Raw genomic sequence first — 17,309 nt, 5'->3', positions numbered from 1 at the left:
ATTATTTAGAGAAATAGGGAGACGTATTCATTCCATAAAACATAAAACTGCATATATCACACTATACTGATTGCTCACACAACATCTTTTAATGCTCTTAATTATAATTCTCATGACTAAAGAGATGGAGGAAAAGACATAACTTTTAAAAAATTCTCTGCATGTGTGTGTGCGCGCGCGCGTGCGCGCGTGTGTGCGTGTGTGTGTGTGTGTGCGTGTGTGTGTGTGTGTGCGTGTGTGTGTGTGTGTGTGTGTGTGTGTGTGTGTGTGCGTGTGCGTGCGCCATGGCACCCATGTGGAGGTCAGAGGACATAGCAGGAATTGGTTCTCTCCTCCACCATGTGGAGTCTGGGCATCAAACTCAGGTTATCAGGCTTGGTGGCAGGTGCCTTGACCCACTGAGCCATCTTTTTGGCCCCAAGATTGTTCAAAGAATTTTCCATATTACAGAAGGAGATCAGGGAGTGATGAGTTGAAAAATGAGGATGTCTAGACAGCCTAGGATAGTAAACCTCAAATGCTTCCTGCAGAAAACAGGACCTGAGCATCTCTATGGAAGTTATAAGCTCCCCCGAAACCTGTTTTGGGAGTTACTGTATTATTATATTGCTTGCTCAGAGATCCAAGATGTAAGTTAACATTGTAAGGTTTCTAACATCCTTGAACAAATAGCTAGTTTTGGAACTTTTGTTTAACCAAACATTCCCTGTTTCTTTGATCTTAAAACCCTGCTCTTTTATGATAGCCCTTAATGTGCAACAGAATCGATACTTCTAGGAAATCACTTGGGGAAATGTGATCTGGGGCAGGCAAGGTAGATGTCTCCTGGGAGTGGATGGGGGTTGTAGGGTTAGTCAACGGCACTCTGTGCAGAGTGCTGAGGACTCACTGGCCACCACTGTGGTCCACCTCTGCTCTGAATAGAGGAGTTAGGAATGCTGGCCCAGGACCATGGCTCTGAGATGAGACATAGTCTATGTTGTCTTTGGCCTAAACTCCTCTGGGGTTGGTTGGCTACCTGGTTCGGGCTCCTATTTCAGCATGTATGGGGACCTGATTTGGGTGGTTTGTGGATATTGAGTCTTTTGGCTTGCTCAGGTTCACAGAGTATTTCCAAATGGACTGGCCTCCCAGGAAGGCACAATTCAGAAGGGCAATGAGGTTCTTTCTATCAATGGCAAATCCCTGAAGGGGGCCACTCATAACGATGCCCTAGCCATCCTCCGCCAAGCTCGGGACCCACGGCAAGCTGTGATTGTCACGAGGAGGGTGACCCTGGAGGCTACGTATGACCTGAACTCCTCCACTGACTCTGCAGCATCAGCTTTGTCAGTCAGTGATGTTTCTGTAGAATCTGGTGAGTTCTTCCAGCCCGGCAGTTTGGGGGTGCATGAGCCCACTGTGAGCCACACATTGCCTTTGATGATTTGGATCCATGTTTGGCAGCACTGCTCAGTAATCTGTGGCCCCAACAGCATACCTAGTTTACTAGAGAGATGAGTCTGTGTTTCCATGTGTGCTGGTTAAGCAGCCAGCATTAGCCAGGGCAACCAGGCCTGGGGGAAGAGTAGATCATTGACAAAGCATCTGTGCTTTCTCCTGCAGCTGAGGCCATTGTCTGCACAGTGACACTGGAGAAGACCTCGGCAGGGCTGGGCTTCAGCCTGGAGGGAGGGAAGGGCTCTCTGCATGGAGACAAGCCTCTCACCATCAACAGGATTTTCAAAGGTGGGTGCCCATCTATTTCCCTGCCTTCTTTCCAGTTGTAGGCATGAAGCCAGCACTGCCAAGTCTAAAACTTCTCAGATTCTCTGGACGATGTTGGTTTCCCATACCCTGTGTCCTCTTAAGACACATGTAGGCTCCTGTGGGTTCAGTTCTGCTTTTTCAACCTTGTCCCTCTCGCTCTGACATGCCCTTAGTTCCTCTTTTTACTGGGTCCTCTTACATGACTGAGCCTTGGGCTTGGCTCAGCTTGGTAGGGCCGAGGTTAGGGAGATGGAAGTAAAGCATTGGTTTAAGGCACAAAGCTGAAAGGGGCACCAAAAGATGCATCAAGCAAGATCAATACCATTTCAATGCAATATATTTTTTAAAAAATTTAAAAATGTATGAGCCAGCTATGGTGACATAGGCCTAAAATCTCACACTTGGGAGGCAGAGACAAGAGGATCAAGAGTTCAAGATCTTCTGTGGCTACATGAGCAAGAGGTCAGGCTGGGCTGTGTAAGACTAACCAACCAACCAATCAAGTAGTCCATAATGAATAAAATGTCAGCTTTAAATAAAGTGAGAGGCTGACATTGTACTTGTCTGACAGCTAGGCTGGCTTTATCTTAGTCCTGGACTAATTGACTCCTGCCTTTATTTTTCATTTTGATGTTTATCATGGATTGAGGTGCCAGACAACTGATGTGTAGGGTCAGCTGGATATGGATTTTCCTGTGAAAATCATGAATTCCTTGAAGCTACCATGAAAATCTATCCAGGACTTATTGCTTTTCATCATTTGGAAGCCCCAGGATAGGGAGCAAGAGACACAGAGAAGAGTGCTGGGCAGAGTCCAGTTCTGGGTCTCCTCCTACCTCTCCCTCTAACTTGCTGGGTAACTTTTCTAGGTCAGAGACTCCACATCCACTAAAGGAGTATGGATGTGTATCTGGAGGCTCTTAGAATTGGGATCCAAAGACTCCCAGCCCTGTGTTCTGTCCCTATAGCCTTCATGACTAGCTGGTTTTATTATAGGAAGTTCTTCTGTGGGTAGACCGAGGCATACATAATGGTCTTTCCAAGCATCCTTGTAAACTACAGTTCTAACCTTTTCAAAGCTGATTTAGAATGAACATGGGGTTTGAAGCCGAGAGACTTGAGTTTTAATGTTAGTTCTGCCACACACAGTGGCATGACCTTGGGCAAGTCACTTCACCATCTTATGCCCATCTGCACACATTGGGCTGAACCTCCCACCATAGGATGTGGATGCCAGAGCCAGAAAGTCTGAGTTCAAATGCAGACCCTACCACTGAGCAACTTTCAAGCTTTGAGCGAGTTATTCCATCTTTGTTTTCTACACCTGTAAAAGGGAAACACTAATGGTGTCTACCCCCTAGGGATGCTGTCACAAGTGCAGAACACCAGCAATGTCCATTGCAATACTTGCTATCTTTTCATTATTATTTCATATGCTTATTTATTATTGGTGAAGACCTTGGTGTCAAATGGATGGGAGAGTTCCTTCAATATAAACCATAGAAATAGTATGATTTCTGCATACATCTTTGATGGAGTGGGTGCCATGTAGGATTATGTCCTTTTAAGTAGCCACAGAATGTTTCATCAGGCTGTTCAAGCCAAAAACCCTGTGAAGGTTGCTTCATGAACATCTCACTAGCTCATCATCGCAGCCTATCCCACCCATGGCTGATGATGTCATCAGAAGACTCAATATGAAGTGGAAAAGGGAGGCTTGAGGAGGGCTCAGTCCCTCAGAATCCTCTAGAAATTGTGGAGGTCTCTAGCCAGGCCCTGGCATGCTGCTCACTACAGCTTTCTAAGGCCCACAGAGAGTGTCTGAGCTGAGCACACATGCTGAGATGCCTCAGTTTAAAAGCACTGACAAGCTCCTGAATGATGGAAGTGCTTGCTATTATCTGCTGAGCTGTCTGGCTCCTTGGAGAGCAAAGGGAGAAGGCGGCTTTCAGAGTTCTTGCCCCGTGAAGCCACAATCATCTGTCACCTTCTCCTTTTCAGGGACAGAACAGAGTGAGACAGTCCAGCCGGGAGATGAAATCTTGCAGCTGGCCGGCACTGCTGCCCAGGGCCTCACACGGTTTGAAGCTTGGAATGTAATCAAGGCATTACCTGATGGACCTGTCACTGTTATCATCAGAAGGAAAGGCCTCCAGTACAAGGGGACAACAGCTGCTGGAGACTCCTAGGCAGCATTCCCATGCTAAGACAAGAAAGAGCGCGAAGTTCCCATAACTGCTGATTCTCAGGGTCTCTGCTGCCCACCTCACCCAGGCTGGGGAAAGCTCAGGTGTGCTTCAGGTAGCTGCTGCTCAGGGCTGGATCTTTCAGACACCGCCTACCAAGAGGGCTGTCCTAAATGTCAGGACAGAGTCACACCCGGGTGGTGGATACAAACTGTAGGCTGTATATAACTTAGTGATAATGTTCTGGTGCCATAATAAAACAGATGTATTGAAGTTTGCTATGACACCCACACCCTGATTCAGTCTCCCAAGTACTGTGAGATCCACTCCATAGCAGCAAATTTTTCTTATGCCTCTGTGGGGTGGGCAGAACTTGGAGGCCAGTGCCTCTCTGTCCCAATTGTCATCATCCGGAATAGCTCAAGGCTGGGCTGGGGCCCACGAAGGGCCATTGTTTGTGTCTCTAGGTGCTGGTGTTGGCTGATGGCTGGGGATGTCTCTTTGTGGCCTGAGCTTTATGGTGCCTGACTCCTTGGTGTGCAACCCAGACGTGCGAGACCCAGGCAGGGGCAGCTTCTTCTTGATGTTCCACCTCGAAGTCTCATAGCATCGTTCCCACTATACTCTTGGGTTTGGAGGGAGGAGAAATACTGTTGGGGCATTTTTGGAAAATATAGCCCATTACATAGAACAGTTGCAAAACTGCTTTTGGTTGTGTTGATGATTTTAAACAAGGGTAGGTAGTCCCAGATGCCAGAGGAGCACAGGTGTGTCCACGATATGGACCGGCATGGATGTGAACATAAAACTGCCACCACTGTTCTGTCATGTCAGGCCCTGTGCTTGATGTTAAATGACATTGCCATTTTGGCAAAACCAACCCCCCCCCCCCACAAAACCTCCCAGTGCAGGTGTGCAAATAGGATATTTGCTTTGGTTATTTCTGAACATCTGATCGCCATGCTCAGGGCAAGTCACTGTGATATTCAGTTATCCACAGCCAGTATGGTTTGACCAGTTCTGGGTTCAGCTCCTCAAAGGCCCTTGCTCCCATGAAATAAGGGTGCTAAGGGGGAGGCCTGGTAAAAACAACAGGCAAAATTCCAAGGATCATGTACTCCCAGGCCACTGCCAATGGGGGCTTCTCAAGCTGACCTTCCAGCCAACTAGCCCACCTTGGCTAGAGCACACCCTTCTAGGCTGCACCTAAGAGCACGAGGCATGTTCTCCCTGGCTGGTTCACCCAGGATGGGCTGGACTTAGGATGATCAGTTCTCACCAGGAGTTGATTCAGAATCACACTTGGGAGTAGGGACCTGGTAAGCACTCTGAAATGAATGAACTAGCAAGAGTCAGATGAAGATGTCTCATTGAGACAAGGGAGCTATCTCAAGGCATTATAGGATCTGCATCTCATGACAACACAGGGTTGTGGTGGTGGGGGAGGCATTTTTACTGCCTCAACACTGAGTTTCTGTGTCATAAGCTTGCTCAATCCCAGAACACTCAGGAGAGTCACCCCAGGCACCCAAGTGCGGAAGCATGTTACTGTGACAGCAGGGAAGTGTTTTCCATTTGGAGCAGAGGCAGAGGACACTATAAAGGTTGCCAGGGAGTGCTAAAGGGCCCTCCTGCCTGTGTAGCCCTAAAAGGAAGAAAGGAAATTATGTGCTTCCCATTGAGCTTCTTCCGGGAGATAAAGCTATGGACAGGATAGGCATGATCACTATGGTATTGTACAGTCCTACAGTGGAGCTGGGGTTTGGGAGGGGGTAGGCTGTAACCAGGGCCACAGGGAAGCTTATTCTTCCCTCCTTCCTGATGGCAGCATGGCCTGATGGAGCCTGGAAACCAAAGCACTATTGTCTTGTCCCATTACTGAGGACAAAGCAAGGTGTATGTCCAGAGGAACTGCAGCTCTTCTCCTCAGAGTCCTGCATGCACACAGGAGCAGCTGCCTCCATTTAGAATCACTCACAAAGGCCACAAGAACTCCCAGTGCCTCCCAAGGTTGCAATTCTACCTGGGGTGGTTTCACAGGGATATGAAAGGTAACTAATATGGTTCAGATCCAGCCTGATCTACATAGTGAGTTCCAGGCCAGGTGGAACTACAGGGAGATACTGTCTCAAAAAGGCCAAAAAAAAAGGGGGGGGGGGGGGGAAGACAGGAAAAGAATGATTCTGGAAGATACAACAAAAAGACGACTGAGATGTTTTTCCTTAAGGCTTATCCCATGGTTTAAACCATCATTTTCTAAGCTGAGATCTTTGTAAGGGGAAAAATCCTGTGCAGTATAAAAATATGTATGCAAGACTGTATCAGAAAATGCACACGGGAGGCTGTGGCAGAAGACTGGGAACTCCAGAGGTCAGAGGCAGCAGGACTTGGTACCCAGGATAGATGCTGATTCTCTACGACCAACAGAAAAAAAGCTGTCTGATAGAAACCAGCACACATGCTTCTAGGCTACAAGGGACTGAATGGTGCTTGAGTCAAATCCTTGTCAGGTGGCCACAACTGGATTTGCCCTGCCAGTGATATATATGCATCGAAAGCAGATGGTCGGCTCCTTCAATGCCAATCCTGGGAGGAATGGGGGGGGAGTATTGCCCTCAGATGGCACCCCCAAGACTTGCTGTCCACTAGGATATCTCAAAAGGCCACAACAGCTATTCGCCCAGGCTCAACAGCTGGAGCTCCTGAAGGGTCATGGACATTCCTTGCCAAAAGGTGACAGTCAGTGGTGGTATTTTCTCACTGCCTTTTGAAGGTTGGCATAGAATCCAGCCATGCTGCGTGGGAAGAAGGAGTCCACCACACTCTGAGGAAGGTAGCCGCTCAGGTCTGTCTGGAAGAACGTGACCAGGTTGGTCTTGTTGGGTTCCCTGAGAAAGAAACAGCAGAAGTATGTCAGGTGGGCACCGTGGAGTCATTTAGCACAGGACAAGGTCAGATGAGCAAAGAGCCGGACTTGGCAGAAGTCATCAGACCACAGTGATCATATCCACTTCCACCCTGGCCTCAACACCTGGGGCTCCTCCAGACCCACTTGTTCTGGATAGTAGTGTCCTCTAGGGAGACATTCCATAGCCCCTGAAAACATGTTGGAGGGTTGGTGCCATGCCCTGAGCAGGAGAGAAGTAGGTGCTCCCTGTGACAATTGCCAGTGGTACTTTCAAATGACTGGGAACTTCTGGACATCCTGGGTCAGGGGTCAGCAAGGTCAAGACTCTTTCCACACCAACACTTTCTCATAAGCATCTGGTATAGTTTTCAGCAGCTATGTGATATGTGACCCCTACAGACGTGAGCACCTATTATGTTTGACATGAAAGAGATTTGTAAAAATAGAAAATAGTGCTGCTCTGGGGTTGGGGAGATGGCTCAGTGGTTAAGAACACTGGCTGTTCTTGCAGAAGACCCGGGTTTGAATCCCAGCACCCACATGGCAGCTAACAACTGTCTGTAACTCTAGTTCAGGGGATCCAACAGCCTCTCTGTCCTCCGAGGGCATTGCAGGACATGGGTGCACTTACCTACATGCAGGCAATACATGCATACACATAAAATAAAAATAATATTTTAAAAAGAAAATAGTGCTATTCTCAGCATTTTTGTTTTAAAATGCTGATTATTTTTCACGAAATGGGTTACTTAACGTGTTTTGCATTTATTACTATTTTATAAGTAGAATTTCTTAAATTGTCCAGTCTTAATTTCAAATATATTGCATAATAGTAGCTATAACTGATGTGGGCAGAAGTCTTGTTAGGTCCTCAGACATACTTAAGGAAAAAAAAATACAAAAAGAAACAAAAAAAAAGAAGAAAAAAAATAAAAGGAGGTTTAGACCAAACTTTGGGCTCTGCTGCTTTAGAGAACTGATGAATAATTTCTGCAGTGTGAAGACTTTGGCCAGGGTGGCAGAAACCCAGATACAGAGTCCCACTTACTGGCATAGCAGTAATGGGGGGGGGGGTGTTGTGAAGCCAGCAGTTAAAATTAGATTCCACACAAGATAGGTGGGGTACAACTAAACAGGGCCTGGATGGGTCCTCACTGTCACAAACTCCACAGTGGCCAGGACCACAAAACGGGTTTGGAGAAACCACATGGTATTTTTTTTAAAAGATGCTGTTGGGCACCTTGGTTTTGTCAGAAACTCCTCGTAGCATAACACCTGCTCAGAGGCTTCTTGATATGTAGGTTGCTATTGGAAACCTTCTATAATCTCCTGCCCTGGCTGTACAGATGGCAACTGAGCCCTGGGGAGGGACAGAGTGATCAGATGAGCAGTGTGGGAGAGCATGGCTTCTCCAGGCCATGGCTGTTCTCTACCTGTGTCCTTCTTTGCCAAAAAGAGTGAGCTCTGGGTGCAGGGCTCCATTCCATCTTTCCCTTCCCTTACTATCCCCTACCCTTTGCTGGGGCCCTCTCTCTGTGCCTCCTCCCCTGGGCTAAGGCCAGCCCTCATCATCTCTCAGCCACATCCTCTTTGGTTTAGAAACATGATCCAGTAAGTGAGAAATCCCAGTTGGGACCACGTTTCCCTCTGGGGAGCCCTGGGCTTGGTGAGAGAGAAAGGCAGGAAAGGCAAGTCACATGGGGAGAGACATGCCTGATAAGTCCTAGGGTGGCCTAAAGGGACTCAGAGGCACTGTGACTGTCTCCACAGAGAAGGCTGGGAACATTTGATGTAGGACTCTCATCGGAAGACATGTGGAATACAGAGCATGCTCCCTGCACACACAGAAGATGTATCACAGTGACAGCTTTGCCGCCGCCTCCTCCAAAGACTCCCTGTCCTCTGAGACAACTCTCCTCTTCTCTACCATAGATATTCTGAGCCCAGCCACCTCCATCTCTGCTAGGATATAGCCTTGCTCCCTAATGCAGCCCCTTGCTCTGATTCACAGCTCCATCTACTCTGACACATCCCAGAGGTTTAAACTGAAATGGGCACAGCCTGAGCAGATCTTTACTAGAGGCTTCCAGTTATTCAGAGTACTGTGCCCAGCACAGTCTATCCTGCTTCCTCAATGGCTGCTTCTTCTGGGCTCTCCCCTGGCTCACTGATCCAGCACAGTGGCCTCCTTCCATGTTGTTTCTTTTGTGCTCACAACTGCTTCCACCTGGAGGAACCCTGCACAGGCCTCTGTGGTATGTGGGCACTATCAAGAACTTTGCTGACCTCCTGGGTAACCCATTCCCTCCCCTCCTCGTCTCCTCGGCTCATTCATCTGGCTTTAGTTTTCTACATAGCACTTCACATCCCTAGGGTGTCAGCGTGTGCATTTCTGTCTTGTTCATCTTCTCCTGCCTTCTGGGATTAAGCTCTCTGAGAACAGATGCTTTGATCTGTTTATAAAAGAAATAACAGTCACTGAAGTCAGATGGCTGGCTTTAAACTGTAGCTTTATCACTTGCTGGCTCTGTGATTTTGGGTAAGTCACTTAATCTCTGGTCCACCAACTCCTGCAAAACCTAGGTTATCACCAGTGCTACCTGGCTTGAAGCTTGCATACTGTGTGCTCCCTAAGGAAGACAGCCTGGGATTCAGTCTCCAGGAGAAAGGGCTTCTGCTCTTACTTTGGACATTCTTTCCAACATGCCTGGCAACATGGAAGGGCAGGTCTCAGCATCTGACTACTCAGAGAAAGGGGAAGGAAAAGAGGCATAATCCACAGGGTCTGGGCTTTTCTGTACCGAGGCACTAAAACTGGGTGTACAGAGGCAAGTGCATATGTGTGCTGAAGCACAGTTTTGTGACTGTTAAACCCAAAACTTTGTGACATTTAGGAAAAGTTTTCCAAAAGATGCTTGCAAAGCTAGCTTTGCAGACACAGTGTTCTGCGAGGGTGCTGTGTCTGGGTTTCAGTAATATCTTAGGCACCAAAGCCTACTTCCTGGAACTGCGTGGGGAAGCCCAGACCTTCCCTCCAGCTGTCTGCAGGAAACACAAGGACACACCAGCAGGTGCAATTTCTCTTCTTGTTAAATTGGATGGTGCCCACAATAAACTAGTGACCTTCAGGTAATTCATTACCCAGAGAGCTCCTGGCAAGATCCTGGCTATGCCTGTGAGTATTCAGGATAAGAGTTCCCAAGCTTAGTTCCCAGTTTAACTCACAACATGGTCCCTGAATTGTCCCTGAGCCCCTGAGCCCTGTCCCATTCCTTGTGAAGGAGGGATGATCACTGTTCATAACACAGGATGGGGACAGTTGCCCCTGAAGCCACTGCAGACTGGTGAGTATACCCAGCGAGTACAGAAGATTTGGAGCTGAGGCTCTGCCTTAGTGGCTTCTTAGCCTCTGACTGTGGACACATCTCTTAACCATCCTAAGCTTCAGCTCCCCCACCTGCTAAATGGGACTAGGACACTTGCCTGGCCTGCCTTATGTGGCTGGAGGGAGGAATTCTTACATCAAATTTAATCCAGGGCTGGAGAGATGGCTTAGTGGTTAAGAGCATTGGCTACTCTTGCAGAGGACCTGGTTTGGCTCCCAGCACTCACATGGTTGCCAACAACCATCTGTAACTTAGTTACAGGGGATCTGACACCCAATCTTCTGACCTCCATGAGCATTGCATGCATGGGTGCACTTACATACATACAGGCAAAACACTCATACACATTAAAAAAAATTAATTAGGGTAATACCTCCTCACAGCTTTCCCAAGTACCACGTACAGTGGCTGAGTGCATGTATGTGACAGCGTTTTGTATTATCAATATTTAATATTCTCTTTTTGCAGATCACAGTCAAAGCATCTGTTTTCTGAGTTCTCAGGAGCAGCGTTGGTTAGGTCTGAGACATGGTCCTCCACTCACTTTCCTTACCCTGGAAGTGGTTCACAGAAGCACCCACATGGGTGGTTAAATCCTCTCACAAAACCTGGCTTCGGGGGACATGACGGATGCTCCATGTGGGTAGCTGGAAGATAATCAGGAGATCAGTGAACTTACTTTCAGACAGCAGGGCTACCACCAGTGAAGAAAGAGGGGGGAGGGAGGGGGGAGGGGAGAAGGGGGGTAGCAGGGAAGGGGAGAAGGGAGGAAGGGGGAAGGAAGAAGGAAGAAGAAGAGCTATCACATGCACAGACCCAAGGACTAGAGCCCAAAATATTAGCAAGGGATTTGGCTATTCCAGAATATATTCTAGAAGATGTCTCCAGTATGAGGAGGAAGGAAGATGCCCCTTTCAAATCTCAGTCCACAGAGTAAGGATGTGTCCCTCATCTCTTCCTCAGGCAGACACAGAGGAACCATGGTGCTCTGAACCTCATGGGGCAAAGGGATGGTCAGCAACCACACTGTTAAAATGCTCCCACAGAGTCAGCACATCACCATAAAAGGAGATTAACTACAACCTTCATGCCCATGGCATGAACTCAGTCTCAGCAAGAATAAAAACTGTGCTGATAAAATCTGGGGCTTAGTAAAGTCCTGGGCATGTGGCCTCCTCACCTTGGGTCCCATGGCACAGAATCCTCTCAATAGAGCATGTGAACTTTCCGGTGCTTTCCTTGAGGATCGAGGGGTACAGAAGACACAGCCCAACATCTGGGACAGCCAGTGAGCCCCTGCCGCCACTCACCATTGGAACTGATGGTGCCATCCTCATATTTCTTCACTAGCACCAAGTCCACAAAGTCCCTGGGAGAAATGAGCTTCATGGCAGCTGATGGTGTAGAAGTTCTGCTCACAAACAGAGTCTGCCAAATCAAAGGGGCCTCAGGTCAGCTAGCGATATCAACTCCCTGTCAGCCTCACACCCAGGGCCTGGGAAATGGGAAGGCAATAGACAGCAAGATGCACTGTGAGCAGGAGGGCCCAAAGAAAGCCTGGAGCACTTGGGCTCTTTCCAGTGGGTGCCCTGAGCCTTGTTCTCTAAATGATTTCATCTTCGCATCCTTTTTAAAATAACCCACCAGAGAACAGAGAGCATCTGCAAGCAGGGTCTTCTCCTCCACCTGTCTACCATCATCCTAGTTGAATATAAGATCCTTCAGAGTGCCAAAGATCTACAGATGTTCACAGTTCAGTGTTCAACCATGGTGCCTGGCACTGGGCTCAGAACATCACAGTTCCCCCTTTCTTAACCATACTCCAAGTAACAAGGCCATTTCGGAATCCTCACATGTTGTATAGGAATGGTGGCAGTGACAATATTTTCTGCCTCCTCCACCCCTGACTCTATTTGGAGCCTGCAGGAAGAGTCACTCCATTAGTAAGAAATATTGAAGGCAGAGAAGCTTGCTACAGATGCAAAAGTTCATGCTTGGCTCATCTCTCACCTGCACATCCTTCGCCCATCATCTGTCTATTTTGAGATTTGTCTGAATCATACTGACAAATGCCACGTGTAAGGAAGGGTTTTTGACCCCCACCTATACTGCTTCACCAAATGAAAACCAGACCTCACTTGTCATCTGTTTTTCTGCTTTTTGGGATCCCTCAAATTTCCCAGCAGCCCGAGCTTTCCCTCCTTCCGTGCCTAATGTCTGCTGAAGGCACCAAGCCATAACTCTTCACAGACACATGAACTGGTGAGAACAGAGTTCCCATGTATCTCATGCAGAGATGAAAAACATTTTTCTCTTTGCATTTAATAATTCTTCACCCAAGTTTTAGAGTTACCTTAATAAATTACTCTCATACCTCAGTCCTTAAAAAAAAATCTTGTGGTAAAAACCAACAACAAAACAAAACATGATTTAAAGTTTTTTTTTGTTGTTGTTGTTTTTTTTCAATTTATCATGACTTCCAAGAAAATAACATTACATTGTGTTAGGATAAAATTTAATGGACTGCTGGGTATAGTGGCATACACCTGTCATCTCAACTTTTTGGAGGCAGCGGAAAGTGAATCTCTGAGTTTGAGGCTAGCCTGGTCTACAAAGCAAGTTCTAGGCCAGCTAGGGTTACATAGTCAGACTCTCTCTCTTAAAAAAAAAAAAAAAAATCAATGGACTGTATAAAACAGAGTTCAAGGAAAATAATTACATATAATTTCTGACCAAGAGGAATTTCCTTTTTGTTGTTGTTGGCTTGTTTTGTATCCCTGACTGGCCTGGAGCTGTGTAGTCTAGGCTAGCCCGAACCTCCTAATGCTCATGTCTCTACTTCTTGGCAGCTAGGATTACAGGTATGTGACATTTTTTTAAAATGGGAAATAGCAAATACAAACCCATGTTACTTAAACACAACTAAAAGAATAACATAATTGCTCTGTTCATAACTGACAAAATTACATGTCAAAAATCTATGCTTTGTGATTTATGCAAAATGAGGCATGAACTGAAGGTCAGATTATCAATGAAATGTTTGGAGATAGTGCAAAATTTCTCAAAAACCTGTTAAATGCACAAATGCAAAAAGTGTGAAGATTTTTGCATGAGAGGACTAACTAGGGTCAGGCAGGGGATATGGGGTCACTGAGCCCACACTGGTCCAGCCAGCCTTCAGGAAAATGGTTACCAGGGATGGGGCTCTGTGTTGCCTGGAATAGGAGTCCCACACAGGGAAATAGGCATAACTAGGGACAAATCAGGCTAACTAGAGGAGCCACAAGGCCCTGCCAGCACCACCTACTCATCCATACTGATGAGCTGACCAAGGAGGCAAGAGCAACTTTTACCAAAGCAGAATTCAGCACAGGGTGTGCCTGGTATACAAAGAAGCAGTGAGGGAAACACATTTCTCCCTGAGGGGCCCCTGAGAGATCTGGTCACAGGGACCCAGAGCTAGAGCTGATGTGAAGGTAGGACAGTTAGAAAGACTTGGTCCCCTCTGGGAGGTGGCAATGTGGTGGGGGGAAACCAGCTCCACTTGTTTTTTTTACCTGTGTGGACTTATCAACTTCTCTCTACCTCTGCAAGACTGTTTCCTTCCCCCAGGGCTCCAGTTAGAGTGCCTGTAGCCCAGAACAAACACATCTAATAAGTGACTTAACAGCATTTACTATTTAATCAACACTACTTCCTACTCAGGTATCAGCCTATGATTTAGCTTGCCTTTCATTCTGTTGTTCTCACCAGCCACTGTGTCAAGACAAAGAAGTGCAAATGAGCTAAAGAGATGAGGCCACCTTTGCTTCCAAAACAGTATATATGGGCCTAGGGAGGTGGCTTAGCTGGCAAAGTGCCAAGTGTGGGAACTGGAGCTTTGATCCCTAGAGCCCATAGAAAAGCCAGGTGGGAGCAGCAGCCAGCCACCCATACTCCCAGCAAGGGAGGCAGATGTAGGGAATCCCTGTCGCAAGCTGGCTACAACCATGAGCTCTAGGTAGAAAGAGACTCTCTCAAGATATATGAAGAGTGATCAAGGAAAACACCTCTGGGTTCTCCACAAGCACACATACATATGAACATGCAAACACATACACATTTACACAATACAAGGTCCTTCTGTTCCTAGATTTGTATTATATTTTAAAGGGCATTAATCCAGGGTTGCTCAACTTCACACAGTTGTGCATAATAATTTGTATACAATCTTCATTCTGTCTTTTTGCTAGCTCTGGTGTCACCTATGTCCCACAATAAGAGGATAATATCCATGTATTATGGCTTTTCAAATGTCGCTACTTTGTAAAATTTTGATCAGCTGGTTTTATAAAGGAAGCTATCTAACTACTGGAAATGTAAAAAGAACCACTTGCCATAAATTAAAGGCAACTGCAAAATACATACATGTGAGATTGCTAGTTTCAAATTCCCAGCAGAGCCCCCCCCCCCAACAGCTTTGTAGTAAGGGAGGCCAACAAGTTAAATATTGTCAAAGGCTTCCCAGTACCCAAGATGCTCAGATTCCTGCTCCCCTTCCGGGTATTGGTGGGATGAAAGAACAGAAACAGGGAAGGATGAAAGAATTGAAACAGTGCATCATCCTCGTTATGTGTTTCAATTCCATCTTTGACAGTTAATGATATAAAATCACCTTTCTTCCCAGAGGTTTGTGCCCTGTCCTTCAGACAACCCTGACATAACTCCTGTGGACAGCAGACTGAACTGAAATGTGGATTACGGGTCAGGACAAGACACCTGGCTCCCAGACTGACCAGTTCTGAAACATTGCTTGAGTTTTCACAATGCCACCTGCTTATGTATGCACCAGATGGGAGCCACACAGGTCCTAGATGCCCAAACAAAGTGCCATTTAAATCAGACAGGTCGGCAGGCTTCTCCAGGGCTGCTTGCTTATTTGTTTTATCACTTCTTTTTTCTTTCTGAACTTTTATAATCAAAATGAAGCAAGATCTTAAAGTTGGAAAGGACCTCAGGACAGGCTCATCAATATCTGAGCTGTCTACTATAGCAGTCCATAGCTCATGTGACTATTTAATCTTACCTTTAGATTCATTAGGATAATTCATTTCCTCAAACCAGTCACCTTCCCATGCTCTGTGGCCCCATGGAGCTTGAGGGTCCCATACTGAACAAGGCAGTTACAGAACAAAGCCACCATTGCAAGGTGCTCTGCTGGGTGGGGCTGGTCTTTCCAGTCCACACTTTCCTAAAGGAGACACTGCAATCCATAAGTGTTCTCCTGCCCTGGTCCCACAGCTAGAAAAGAGGCAGAATGGCTCCATCGAGGGACATGCTCCAAACTAAAGCTGACAGACCAAACCCAGGCCTGCCTCGATGTCTGGGAAACCCAGGTTTGTTTTGTGTACCTTCATTCACAGTTCCTAGGCTCTACTGAGGGTATCTTGGCCTCTCACAGTCAACACAGTTTCCTACCTGAGCCAAGGCTGAGATGATGTGCAGGGCACTCCTCTTGCCCAGAAGTGTCAAAGATATCCCTCCAGAGGGGATAGGGCCAGGGTGTTGTAGCAGGACAAGACACCATCCATAGATAACGTGCTCAGGGAAACTTACATCTGTGAGGCTTTGGACAACTTCAAAACTGGTCACATTCTCATCCCACTTCTCTCGCAGGCCCCCAGCAACTGGCTTCACACAGTCCCACACCTCTTCCAGTGTCCCACACAGAATCCCTTCTCCTCGATACCTGGAGCACAGAAAGGAATTTGACCCAAGACATCAATCAAACTTATCTTGGGATTCTATCTTATAAGCATCACATGCCTGTCAGATATAAGGCTGGCCTGGCAGAAAAGGCACTATGTGCTAGCCCACCTCCCCTCCAGCCTGCAGAAACAGGTGCTAAGCCTTCAAAGAATATGACTTGCTAGAAATGATTCAAAACAGCATCCATCTCTGGAAGATGACTGATCACAGAGTCCTGTGGATTAGAATCTTTCAGGAGGCAAACCCAGAGCCACCAGGAAGGGATCTGGGTCCCTGTCAAGCTTCAATAGAGGTTTACACTTACAGATTCCCTGGAAACTCCACAGATGGCCTCCAGGAAACTGAAACTCCATTCTGTCAAAAGGCACAGAATCATAGAATTTTAGAGCTAGAAAGGGTCTGGGAATAGAGACCTCTAGAAATGATTCTTCAGGGTGGCCTAACCCTTTCCTGGCAGAGCTGCTCCCACAGCAAGTAATGGGGAAAGAGCTTCTGATGGGCCGACTCCCCAAGAGCTGTGGGAGGCTTTCCAATTGCTTTAAACGCCACCACGCATTTTGTTTCCCTTAGTAATTTAGAGCGATTTGTTAAAAATCAGAAGTGTCAAGGAAGGAACAGTATTTCCCAGATATTCTCTGAGAAGACACAGAGAAAGGCTTGTGCTATGCTGGACAGAAGAAAGATTTGGCGCCTGGAGTTTCAGGGCCAGTCCTAACCACATACCAGCCAGGTGACCTTGGGCACGCTTCCCAAAGAAAGGGGTAGGGACCTTCTGCAGTCCAGGTGAGCGCAACAGGCCCAGTGCTTATTAAAGCAGCTACCCTCAGTGGAATAGCTCTCAATCCACCTCTGGAGTCTGGGGTGCATAAAATTTCAAGGAGAGGAGAAGTCTGGGGCTTAAGAGACCCAGCCCCTGGGTGCCGTCTCCAGACCCCTTCCCGCCTCACTCACGGCTTCCCGGCACGTCTTCCAACCCGACGTGTCCCGCCGGTATTGGAGCACCTTCTCCGCCACTGCCTCGCTCTCCTGCGTGGCCTGAGCCAAGTCCATGGCGCCCGCTTGTAGAAAGGGACCCAGATGTCCAGCACCTTGGGCTGCAAGCCGGAAAACTGGGCTCTGGGCGGAGCCTGGAGTCCGCCCCCCGTCTCCACATTAGGATTGGTCCTCGCTCTCAGACGATCCCGCCCATTCCTCAGATTGGCAGGTTCTGGAGGTTGAAGGGACGACCCAGCTGGGCGCGTCACCCCGGTCTCTGAGCCTGCGCGTATCCGAGCGCCCGCCGGCTCTGGCCGCTCTGGGGCGTGGGGACCACGAGAGTGCCGGGAATGAAGC

The 17,309-nt window shown here is 47.5% G+C and overlaps 2 protein-coding genes across 7 annotated transcripts in view; one reads left to right on the top strand and one right to left on the bottom strand.

The window, feature by feature from the left end:
• Il16 (interleukin 16) overlaps positions 1 to 4,637 on the top strand; it is a 114,102-nt gene extending 109,465 nt beyond the window's left edge. For all 6 annotated transcript variants that reach the window (XM_029556266.1, XM_008853390.1, XM_008853388.2 and 3 more), the window contains 3 exons: positions 1,099 to 1,357; positions 1,606 to 1,728; positions 3,751 to 4,637. In XM_029556266.1, the coding sequence (XP_029412126.1) occupies positions 1,099 to 1,357; positions 1,606 to 1,728; positions 3,751 to 3,938 (570 nt within the window). In that variant the 3' untranslated portion in view covers positions 3,939 to 4,637. The remainder of the gene's footprint in view (positions 1 to 1,098; positions 1,358 to 1,605; positions 1,729 to 3,750) is intronic.
• Positions 4,638 to 6,126: 1,489 nt separating this feature from the next.
• On the bottom strand, positions 6,127 to 17,084 carry Stard5 (StAR related lipid transfer domain containing 5). Its single transcript, XM_008853387.3, has 6 exons — positions 16,929 to 17,084; positions 16,282 to 16,331; positions 15,825 to 15,957; positions 11,540 to 11,657; positions 10,783 to 10,876; positions 6,127 to 6,823 (listed from the first exon to the last, which is right to left on the bottom strand). The coding sequence occupies exons 1-6, from the start codon at positions 17,025 to 17,027 to the stop codon at positions 6,676 to 6,678; spliced, it is 642 nt and encodes a 213-aa protein (XP_008851609.1). The 5' UTR covers positions 17,028 to 17,084; the 3' UTR covers positions 6,127 to 6,675.
• Positions 17,085 to 17,309: the final 225 nt, after the last annotated feature.

The sequence above is a fragment of the Nannospalax galili genome, unplaced genomic scaffold (genome assembly GCF_000622305.1).
Source record: "Nannospalax galili isolate Female #2095 unplaced genomic scaffold, S.galili_v1.0 scaffold627, whole genome shotgun sequence".
NCBI lineage: Eukaryota > Metazoa > Chordata > Mammalia > Rodentia > Spalacidae > Nannospalax > Nannospalax galili.
Note: the sequence above shows the minus strand (reverse complement) of the source record. Positions and strands in the feature narration are given on the sequence as shown.